Below are 11,285 nucleotides of genomic sequence, written 5' to 3'. Positions count from 1 at the left end.
GGTGGGCGGGCTCCTCGCCCCTCGCCCGGGCCAGAGGAGCCAGGCGAGGAGCAAACTTCCCCGGGCTGATGCAAGATGCCTCTGGGAGAGCGTTCACATTCTGCAGATTCCTGGGAGCCGGCCAGAAATCCCACAATCCTACATCTTGCACATTTGGTTTCAATTAGGGAGCGGAGAGGGGGAGCCAGTCACCAATCCAGGCTGGCTTTTCGACAGAGGTTATTTTCCTCGGCCCGAGGGAATGTGTGCAAAGCTATAATTTACAGCAAAACCCATTCATAGTGCAAGAGAAAAAAGTAAAAAAAAAAAAAAAAAAAAAAAAAAAAATCCCAGCGGCTGGTGAGGGAACTTAAAGCAATAGGCAGCATTTTGCTTTCCGGTGCTCGCCCCCATGGCTGCGGGATGGCACGCGTGTCCAGGACACTCTTCCTGTGCTGTGGGGTGCAGGGACCAGGTGAGACACCCCCAAAATGGGATGATGGAGGTGCTCCATGAGGCCCCATTGCTAGCCCGGAGGTTCCCGCATGGACTGCCCCGCTCCAGGCCCCTGGTGGGAAGAGTGCCGGGCTCCTGCGCGGGCACGGGCGGCCAGGACACCGGCCAAAGAGCCGACCTGCCCCGGCACGTGGCACGGAAGAAGCGCTCTGGCTCCCCGGGCTGCACACCCAGCTCCTGGTTTTACATCATTTCCAGGCACTAGCTTGGCACTGCGGCCACCAACTACGCAACGCAGCAGGGAGAAAATAAGAATAATCAGCTCACATTAATTTTTGTGCAATAGCTAAAAATGCAATTAAAAAAATTTAAAAAAGCAGCAATTTTTTTTCAGACTAGTGTTATGGCTGTATTTTACGCCAGCACCTACACTGCTGTGGGAGGGAAGCAGCACCCCAGGCAGCAGACCAGCAGCTTCCAAAAAGCGCTCCTGTCCCGCAGGGTACCCAGCAGCCCCAGGGCTGCAGCCTTGCTTCTAAACCAACCTCCTCCCCAGGCTCCCAGCCTGCCTGCTCTCCAAACAAACCGAGTCACAGCCAGGGAAAGCCATCCGCTACCCACAGCAGGACACCGGCGACCCTCGCCGCTGCCACCAGAGAGGGGCTGCAGCGCCAGCCCAGCCACGGGTGCAGTAAGAGGCAGACCTCAGGGCAACGCAGGCAAGGCAGAGCACCACAGCTACCTCCAGGCTGGCAGGGAAGGCAGGAAGGAGCAGGCAGGGAGCAGGTTAGTCTAGTGCCTGCTGCAGGGCTCCGCACCATGCCCTGGCATGCCACCCCAGATCAGCTGGCAGGGGGATGCCCTTGCCTGCGCACAGGCTGCCCTACGTGCACGCCGGCACAAGCGCTGGTCGGCTTCGCTCCACCCCTCTTGCCTCCTGCTACCTGGAATTGGCACTCAAATAACTTGGCGGCGGCCAGCGCTGCATCGCTCTATCCCAGGACCTAATGCAAAGGTGTTGGTGTGCAAACAGAGCCAAAAAGCCAAAGCAAACACCTCCCCTCCACCTCTCGCGGCACCCGGGGAGCCAGCTGGAGCAGCGATTCCCCAGGCTCACCATGCAGCCCCTCGCTCCTGCTCAGCGCTGGTCCTGGGGCCACGTGCATCCCCCCTGAGATGGGCCATGCTGTGCTCTGGCTGCTGCCTGCCCCATGCCGGTGAGGAGCAGCTTTGGGGGTGCCCGCCTGCTCCCCAGGGAGCAGAGATGTCCCTTCCTCATGGTGGCTGCTCCCAGGACCCGGCAGAGCCAGTGGGCAGGGAGAGGCGGCGGTGCAGACCACCCGCAGTACTCTGCACTGGCTCCTCGCATCCGCTCTGGCCCCCATCCCGCGCCGTCCCCTGTGGGACCCGTGGCTGCCAGCCTGCCTCGGCCACACACAGCCCAGCTGGCCTGTGGCAAGCCACCAGCAGCCACAGCAGTGTCCAGGACCACCCCCCCCGCCATGGCCCCAGCTTCCCCGGCATGCTGCCTGCGGAGCCAGGTGCTCAGCTGAGCCTAGGGTGCCCAACAGCCACCTTGGCACTCAGGGGACTTGGTGACTTTCCCTGGGAGGGAAGCAGTTTGGGCTCTGTTCTCAGCCCTGCAAGGGAAAATCCCTCCTCAGGCAGCTGTGGAGCAGTGGGCAGCTGTGCCCCCCTGCCCCAGGGGCTGTGGTGGGACTCAGGAGCAGGAGAGGAGCTGGCCAAGCACCATCCCCCCTCCCAAACAGGAGGGGAGGCGGCAGAGCCGCTCTGTCCGAGGGCATCAGGACACCACGCTCCAGGGCAGTGGGCTCTGGCAGGAGCCAAAGAGCCCTCCCTGGAAAAGTAGAGGGCACGCGGTGCTGGAGGAGGGCACCGCGCCAGGCTGGTTTCACCCCGAGCACTCTGGCAGCACAGCACACCTGCCTCTTCCTACTTGCTCAAGGCTTGCTGCCATTTGCAGAAATTCAAGAGGAAAGCACAGCCCTCCACTTCCTCCAGAAATGCCACACAAGCACTGCAAGGCAGAGGACCTGCCTGTGACCCCCCCCAGGCAGCAACCCCTGCTGCGCTGGGCAGAGCGGGGCACTTGGCATGACACAGTCAGACCTCTGCTCTATGAGCAGAGCCTCTGCGGAAAGCCACCATCACTAAAACAACACCAGATGACAGACAGGAGGGACTCAGAGTTTAATCGGGTGCTTCCAGTTGTGCAACGTACAAAGGATGACCAAAAGGGAGGACGTGGGCAATGACAAGGACCCTATTAAAAAAAATAGTCATGTAGATTTGAGAAAAATAAAAATTCAAGATTAATCCCAGCCCCGTACCATAAAAATCCTCTGCATGTACAATGACTATTCCTATATACATGTTTAAAAATAAATGCCCACAGCCCGGAGTGCAAAGAGCAGTGCCACAGCTGTGCTTCATGGCAGGGGAATCCATAAAGTGTTTGGTTTTTAAATTAAAATATAAATAGAAGCATACAACCGAGTGGGTTACATCCTCCTCTGCACAAGGCTAGAGCGAGCAGGACCAGCCCCTACCAGTTACAGCTATAAACCTTCATGTGTCCGAATTCCCAGCCCGCCAGGCGGGACGGGCAGCCTGGCTTGGGCACCGCGCCGCCGCTACATCCCGTTCTTCACCAGCTCGTGGATCCCGTCCTCATCAATAATCAAAGGTGCGCGAAACTCTCGGTCCTTCACGTACTTTTCCAGACCCTAAGGGAGGACGAAGCAGCTCGTTAGGAATGCACCATGCATCATCTGCTCTGTTGACCTGCTGAGCTGCTCACAGGTGGCTCTGGTCCCCTCCCATGCTAGTGGCTTGGTGGACACTGCCTCAAAAAGCTCCACAGTGAATCCAAGTCACACTTTCATGGCTTACCCCCTCCCCGGCCAGGGCTCACACACGTGACCCATCAGCCTCCCACCCGCCTAGTTCATCTGCAAGGGCACCCGACCTCTGAAGAGCCAGTACTCACTTCTCCACCGTAGGAGACAAGGGGAGAAATTTCACACTGGATCGGCAGGTCGTTTGCGTCCTTCAAGCTGCAGAGGGGAAAAAAAAAAACAAAACAGTCAGGAGGGTTAGCCACATCCCACCGGGGACACGTCTGGGGCCCAGACATCTCGCAGACACCAGCGCAGGGGGTCAGCGGCTGGCTGGGGCGCCAGTGGCTGCCAGCCCACGCAGATCCCGTCAGCACAGAGCTGCCCCGGGTTAGTCAAGCCTTGCGTGCTCTCCGTGAAGGCGCGAGCTAAAGTTTAGATAACCAGCAGCGACTGAAAGGGAAGAGAGCTTTAGATGCGGCTTTAATGAGGATCTACGTGCCTTTCCATGTGTGCAACTACAGCAGCGCCTACACCCCCAGCCTGGGCCACAGCCCTGCTATATTTGATGCTGCATGCAAGCTAGTCACCCCTTCCTCCTCCTCCTCCTCCTCCTCCTGCATCCTTGGGGTACGAGAGATGCACTCACAGCACCTTCCTGTTTGGCTGGTCACAACAGGTCTCTTTTTAAACACACTCCTTGTTTAAAGCACAACCTGAGGACACAGGGTAAGCCTGCCTGCTCGCGCAGAAATACTCCCTGCGGCACTGCCTGCTCCTCCTGCCTTTGCCTCTTAGATCAACTGTCTCAGCTCCTCTGTTCTGCACACGAGCCTGAGCTGGTGAGGACCACAGCAGACACACGCCAGCGCTGCCCGCCGCAGCCGCACTGCTGGGCAGGGGTCTGCGTGGGGTCCCTGACCCTGCTCCTGCTGCCACCAGCCTTTGTAGGACCCCCCGGATGCTCCCTGGATCTAGCTGGCGTGAAGCCTGGCCAGGGGGTGAGGAACCACGGTGGCACCCCAGGGTGCCCCTTCACACCGCTCTCCACTGCAGCCAGACAGGCATCGCAAGATGTCACCTGTGACAACGCTCCCTTAGCCCAGGTCGAAGCTCGTCCCTGCTGCCACGCACTCGCTCAGCCCCCTCCTGTCCCAGCTGCGAGTAAATAAAACTCACCCGTCCTAACCCAGCTCTTGCACTTGTGTTTGCCTTAGTCAGATTCATTTCAAGATAATTGTTTAAAAAAAACCTGCCAGTAACTGGCAATGAAGGATGAATGTAGGATAAAGTGCACCCTTTATCCTACATTATAACTAGTGTGATGGCCTAGTTATAAGGCTGAAAGCACTTGGAGTCTTGAATTAAAAACAGAGACCCTAGGCATATCCCACCAGAAAGTACCAGAAGATACCTTTCCCTCTTCGGGAGAAGTTGTAACAAGCTTGCTTAGCTGGTAAGCGTAAGTGACTTGCAGGCTGTAAGCCGCACCGACGTGCCCTGTGCCTACAGAAGAACACGCTGCTATTACAGAAGTTGCTTTAACACTTCTGTCAACTTTCCCGTTTACTTCTGTAAACTTTCAAGCACTGAGCCAGGGGTTTTCCCTGGTGTCACAGTCTGGATCTTCAAAACTCAAGAGCTGAAGTCACACAAAGCACAGCTGGCCGCCTACGCTGAGATTTGCACATGCTACATCAAAGCCTGCTTGACGTTTACTTAACGTTTTTAATCCCGTTTCAATCTGCCTGGATGCCTGGCAGAGACCGGCAGACGGCAGCGGTCTCCAGCTATGGGACTAGCCGGGATCAGTCCAGGCTGTGCTACACCGTGGCGTGACGAATGGGAGTGTCATCGAAGGGACACGCCAGCGTGTTTCCCAACAGCATCCTGCCTGTGGGGTGACCTTTGGGGGCTGCGTGCAGTCAGCAGCAGGCTGCCTGCATCTGTACCAACAGCACAAGCCCCTTCCAGTTATCCCCACCGGCTGCCTCTGCGGAAAGGAGCCCAGGAGGGAGCAGATGCTGCCCACCGCCCGCCACCGTGCGAAGCGGCATCTGTGGGGTCCTGTAGTGAGACATGCCCCACTCCCAGCATGCGGCCCCGAGCCACCCAGACCCATTAGTCACTACAGGCGCCTGCTCACCAGCGTACCCATTGCAGCGACCGCAGCCTGGCACACTGCTTCGCCTACAGCCTGTTAGTACCTAAGCACAGCCCCGCCACCATGCACGCTGCACGGTATAGTTACTTGTCATTGACATCTGCTGTGGTGGCATCTGACCTTCCGTTTGTGACACTACGTGGGAATAAACAAGGATTAGCAAGGGTGGGAAAAAACAGAGCAGAACAAATCCAGGGTTTGCTGTTCTCCAAACAGGGGCGGCGGGAGGTCTCTCAGTCGAGGGATGCCACAACCCTAGTCTGGCTGCTGCATGGATCTGCTGGTGTGCTTGGGCTTTAGGGAGCCACCTCCTCCCTGCACGGGCCACCTTGGCTGCGCAACGGAGACCAGCAGGATTCAGTTCACAGGGGCTGAATCAAGATGGAAAGCTCCTGCCGACTGAACGAGCGCCCCGCCTGCAGCCACCGCCTGGCCTGCACCTGGCTCTGCCCCACGGACCACCCGGGAGAAGGGACCCACAGCTGGTGGCTCCAGCAACGCTGGTTTCAGGAGCGCTGAAATGGAGAAGGGCTGGGGACTGCCTGGAGCTTTATACCCAGCCCAAAAGGGGTGCAGGAGCGCCAGGACCAGCAACTCACCGAGGGATGGCAGGGATGCGCGTGCCATTTTCATCCACGAAATGCCCCCCTGCATTGAGGACCCAGCAGTGGTGCAGGGACATCAAGGCATGTCGGGCTGTGGTGGGGTTGTCCTTGCCATTCTGGCTGTCTGCATTCTTCAGGGGAGAAAATTCATCCTCACGCAGCACCTCATACACCACGAACTTCCTGAGGGGGAAACAGGGCATGGGAGGGTTAGGTTTGGGAAACATGGCTGTTCCCTGTCACTTCGGCTTCTCCCCTGCCAGGGTGGCTGAGCCAGGACCACAGCCCGCACCCATGGGCTGTTCTCACAGCCATGAAGGAGGGAGGGGAGGACCTGGGCTGTAGGGTCAGGAGGTGCTCCTCTGGCCCAGGACCAGGGCTCAGCCAACTAAGAGGCACACAGTGCCTGTCCCTCCTGTTGCTCACATCCCTGATCATCTCAGGGCACAATTGTCCACTGCTGCTGAACAGCATGGGAGCTGGCATCCAGTCCTGACCCCAGGGCACTACTGGTGGGCACAGCCCTGCCATCCCCTAGAGGCTCTCAGAGCTGCCCAAGTGAGAACCAGCAGCCTGCTCCCCACAGAGAGAGAAGGACATACTTGGAAAACTGGAAGATGTCGAAGACGAACTTTTCCATCTTGATCCCATTGGGCTTCTCGGGTTGGATCAGCTGCCCTGTAGCAATGTCCACATGTGGGATCTTCTTCTCGGCTACGTGGTGCTGCAGCCGTGGTTCATAAGTGCTGCAACGGGCCAAGAAAGAGTTGTCGCTCTCCCGAGCAAGGCACGTCTCCAGCCCCCTGGCTCAGACACTGCTGTGGCAGGACGACTGCTCTGCCCTGACCCCCAGCCGTCCCGAGGCACGGGCCGCTCATCCCCACGGCAGCCAGGCGAGGACAGCCCCGCACGCCTGCGCTCTGGTACCAGCAGCCAGCAATGGCCAGGGGAAACCTCATCTCAAGGAATGGACTGTGCAGAGAGGCAGGGGTCAGGCCACACGTGCAGGGGCAGGGGCCAGACCCCACGGGCCTCATCCCAGCATGCCTGCAAACAGCTGGAGCTCAACCAGCGGAAAGCAAGGCGCAGGCGGCCAGGCAGCCGGCTCCGCTGAGCACCGGTGCTCCTCCTCCGGCACGCCAGCAGCACCCTGGCAGGCCCTTACTTGACTACATCTTTGAGGAAGGCGGTGGTGAAGTAGTGATTGGCGATGTTGCCTGCGTTGAAGAGCAGCCGCCCATCTGGGCTCCGTTTCTGGGCAGTGGCCAGGGAGATCTCGCTGTACTCCACCACCTGGTAGACACCATCCACTCGGCACACCACACCAACTGGCTCCGTGGGGTTGGTCTTCTCCACCACCTGCCCAAGAGAAGCACCATCAGGGAAAGGCCCCCAAAGCCCCATGCTTCAAATACGCTCCCCTTGTATCTAGCAGCCCCCATGGAGGCATTTTCCTGTGCAGGACAGTGGGGTTAAGGCAGCGATAGGGATGCTGGAGCCCTCCCCTCCCAGGTGCTTCTGGTGACAGTGCCCAGAGGAGGGTAAGACAGGGTGGCAGGCACACCCAGAGAGTGCGGGCAGGATCTGGCACCAAGCCCGCATGTGGCTGGCAGAGGGCACAGATATTTTTAGCACCCAGCCCGCACATGAACAGCCAGCTTGCCACGCACAAGCAGGAGGCTGCTGGCTCAGCAGAGCCATGCCCCTACACCTGACCTCCCTCCTCTTCCTCGCACCCAACACACCTCCCCCTCTTGCTACGGGCCCCCTCAGCAAATCCCTACCCGTCACTGCCACCAAGGCAGGGCAGCATGCAGGGACACAGGGCTTTCTCCTTTCTGTGGGCTAGGGTTTATTTCCTTGTTCTCTCACTTTGGCCAGAAGGAGGAACTACTTTCCCTTTCCCAGCTCGCTCTCCGAAAGCTTCAAGGCCAGCAAGCCCTCTCACCTGTTTGCCAGAGCTGAGCCCAATGCAAACACAATTGCGCAGCCCCTTTGGCTGTTAATCCAGCCTTTAAGTAAAGCTTCGGGTGTGCAACATCCTACCTGTGAGACACGGGGCTGGGCTCAGCGTCAGCAGTCAGCTGCACCCACCATGTCCTGGTCTGGTGCCCAGGACGTCATGGCCGGGGACAGGTGGCAGCCTGCGGCAGGGATCCCGGCTGCCCGTGCTCCCCGCAGCCACCCAGACACCAGCTGCCCAGCGTTCGGGTGGGAACCAAGCAGCCCTGTTGAGGCTCCCCAGCAGCTCTCGGCCGCAGGGACTAGAGGACCTGCGAGCGCTGGGGCTGTCGGTGCCACGTCCCTTTGCAAGACAGGAGGGGAGCAGCGCCAGGCAGGAGTCAGTAACGCCTCACATCCCCCAGGATGCCAGACCCATGGGGCAGGTGGGACTCTGACAGCACATGCTACTCCACCAGCGAGCTCCCAGTGCTTAGCTATCCCTCCTGGCTGCAGCAAGCCGGCAAAAGAAAGGCGAGGAGTCAGAGAAGCCAGGCAAGGAGCAGGACAGATTCCACCCTGCTCTAGGAAAGAGGTGTCTGCCTGCCCCCAAAACCATACCTTGGCCCCACAGTCCGCTCCCTTCTCCAAGCAGAACCCGATGAACCTGGGGTCAGCCACCTTCACCAGGATGTTGTCCACACAGTAGACATGGACACTCTGCACACCCCTCTGCTCCATGTCATCCACAATGCCGTGCACCCCCAGGGCCCGGTACAGGCCCCCATTGCCATCTAGGGAAAAGGGGAAGAAAGCGTTTGGGCCGCAGCAACGCCCGGCTGCGGTCCCGTTAGCCACCCAGGCTCACCCTCCTTCCCCGCAGAGCCAGGGTGGAGCATCACGGGCCCAGCCATACCCCACCCTGGTCCTCCCCGCCAAGACAGACACCTCCCAGCTGCGTCACCCGTGGGCCACGTCACGCTGCGAGACTGACCTACGCAGGCTCCAGCTCCAAAAGCTTGTCCTCAGCACCGTGTCTCACCCCCGCACACCCCTCCCGCCAGCTCCTGGCTACCGACCTGGTGCCATGGCAATCTTGCCCTTCTCCTCCAGCAGGATTTTCCCATCAAACCCCAGGGCGGGCAGCATGCCCTGCTGGAAGAAGATGATGTTTTCCTTCTTCAAGCCAAAATAGCGATGCTTCAGGAAGAACTCCTTGGTGGACTCCATAGTCCGTCCACTCGTCATGATGTACCTGCCACAGCACAGAAGAGACCCAGTGAGCAGGGAGGAGAAGCAGGATCTCACACCCCTCATCCTAAATGTGGGGAACTGCTCCAGCCTGTAACACCCAGGACAGGCTTCTTCCACCCCAACCCCCCCCAAACACTTAAAGGGATCTGACCCGCTGCAGTCCCACCTCTTTGGCAAGCCAACGAAGGGCTTCACCCCTCCTCGCAACATGCATCTCCAAAACCCTACCACACCCTGTGCAGTGGGTGGGACACCCAGCTGCAGCCGCCAGCTCCCACCATGACACCACGGCATCGTTGCCGTCCCTTGCCTCCCAGACCCCCACCTTGCGTGGCTGCCATCCCACGCAGCAGGCTGCCCAGAGGTGACACGACGCATGTTCCCAAGGGCCGTGGGGTTGAGCCTGACATCGTGGGACCTGCCAGTACCACCCTCTGGGCCTTGACCCACTAACTCCAACAGGCTATGCCCACAGCCATAGCACTGGTGTCGAGAGCGTCTGCGCCAACCCGTGGGTCCTTGGCCTGCCACGGGGGTCTGCGCCAACCCGTGGGTCCTTGGCCTGCCACGGGGGTCTGCGCCAACCCGTGGGTCCTTGGCCTGCCACGGGGGTCTGCGCCAACCCGTGGGTCCTTGGCCTGCCACGGGGGTCTGCGCCAACCCGTGGGTCCTTGGCCTGCCACGGGGGTCTGCGCCAACCTGTGGGTCCTTGGCGTGCTGACACCAACAGGGCCCATGCCAACCCACAAGACCTCGACCCACTGAGGCCAACCAACGGGGCTTTGACCCAGCCAACACCCATGGAACAATACCAACCCACAGGCCCTTAACCCACCAACACCAGCCGGGTTGATGCCAACCGGGTCCCGCTAACGCCAACCCACAGGTCCTTGACCCACCGCTGACAGCGGGGCCCTTCCGACACCACCCCATGAGCCTTGTCCCACCAAGGCCACCCCAGGGGACTTTGCCCGGCCACAGCCCAGGGCAGGGCACTCACCAGGGGATGTGGCAGGGGGTGCCGTGCTGCTCCTCCGCCAGCTGCTGCAGCCGCCGCAGGCGCTGGGCCTGGAGGTGGAAGAGGGTCTTGCGGGAGGGCAGCCCCACGTCGCACATGCCCTTGGGGTAGGGGACGCCGAGGCGGGTGCCCTGCCCGCCGGCCAGCAGCAGCACGGCCACGCGGCTCGCCGCGATCTCCGCCAGCCCTGCGCCCGGGAGAGCACACACGCGTGGGGCCCGCCGCGCCGGCACCGCACCGCACCGCGCCGGGCCCCGCCGCCCCCCGCGCCCCGCACCTACCGCGGCTCTCCCAGCGCGGCAGCAGCCCGCGGTCGCGGGAGGCGCTGCCCAGCACGTCCCGCGGCACCGGCTCCATCCGCGCGTCCAGCCCCGCCGCCGCCGCCGCCCCACCGCCGCCGTCCCCGCGGGCGCGGCGGAAGAAGCGGTTGATCTCGGCCACGTCCATGTCGCGCAGCTCCGCCGCCAGCGCCCGGCGGGCCGCGCCGCCCAGCTCGGGCCAGAAGCGCAGCACATGGCCCTGCCCGCCCGCCGCCAGCCGCTGCTCCAGCGCCGCGGCCACGTCCCCGGCCGCGTCCGCCGCCTCCATCCCGCCCGCCGCCGCGGGGCCGCCGCCCCCCCGCCGCCTCTTTATAGCCCCCCGCCGCCCCGGGGCCGCCAATGGCAGGCGGCGGCGGCACGTCCCGCGCCCTCACTGGCTGCGGGGCACGGCGTCACCGCGACGACTGCGCCCCGCGCCACGTGGTGCCCGCCGCCCGCCCAATGGACGCCGGAGGGGCTCGTGGCAGCGCCCCCCCCCACCGCGCTGCGCCGCCAATCGGAGCGGCCGCTGAGGCGGCGGAGGCGCGCGCGCCGGCGACTGCCATGGCAACGCCCGCCACGTCAGCGCACGGCGCCGCCAGCGGGAGAGGCGAGGGCCGGCCCCGGTCCCCCAGCGGCGGCGGCGCAGCCTCCGCTCCGCTCCCGGGAAGGGGGCGGCCCCCGTCCCCCCCAGGCGGGGCGGGGAGCGGG

At 61.6% G+C, this 11,285-nt stretch overlaps 1 protein-coding gene across 1 annotated transcript; it reads right to left on the bottom strand.

The window, feature by feature from the left end:
- Window positions 1-2,622: 2,622 nt before the first annotated feature.
- UAP1 (UDP-N-acetylglucosamine pyrophosphorylase 1) lies at window positions 2,623-10,863 on the bottom strand. Its single transcript, XM_059821701.1, has 10 exons — window positions 10,557-10,863; window positions 10,258-10,462; window positions 9,083-9,258; window positions 8,625-8,797; window positions 7,228-7,421; window positions 6,665-6,808; window positions 6,057-6,245; window positions 5,545-5,592; window positions 3,446-3,512; window positions 2,623-3,182 (listed from the first exon to the last, which is right to left on the bottom strand). The coding sequence occupies exons 1-10, from the start codon at window positions 10,861-10,863 to the stop codon at window positions 3,090-3,092; spliced, it is 1,596 nt and encodes a 531-aa protein (XP_059677684.1). The 3' UTR covers window positions 2,623-3,089.
- Window positions 10,864-11,285: the final 422 nt, after the last annotated feature.

Source organism: Gavia stellata, chromosome 10, assembly GCF_030936135.1.
Source record: "Gavia stellata isolate bGavSte3 chromosome 10, bGavSte3.hap2, whole genome shotgun sequence".
NCBI lineage: Eukaryota > Metazoa > Chordata > Aves > Gaviiformes > Gaviidae > Gavia > Gavia stellata.
The sequence above is the reverse complement of the archived record's forward strand: the minus strand, read 5'-3'. Positions and strand labels throughout refer to the sequence as shown.

Excerpts from the sequence above, each read along its gene's own strand:
- UAP1 (XM_059821701.1), bottom strand. The coding sequence starts at position 10,863 with ATGGAGGCGGCGGACGCGGCCGGGGACGTGGCCGCGGCGCTGGAGCAG. Across the intron at positions 7,422-8,624 it reads GAGCGGACTGTGGGGCCAAG|GTGGTGGAGAAGACCAACCC; the intron begins GTATGGTTTTGG and ends TCTCTTGGGCAG. Across the intron at positions 5,593-6,056 it reads CGCATCCCTGCCATCCCTCG|TGTCACAAACGGAAGGTCAG; the intron begins GTGAGTTGCTGG and ends ATTCCCACGTAG.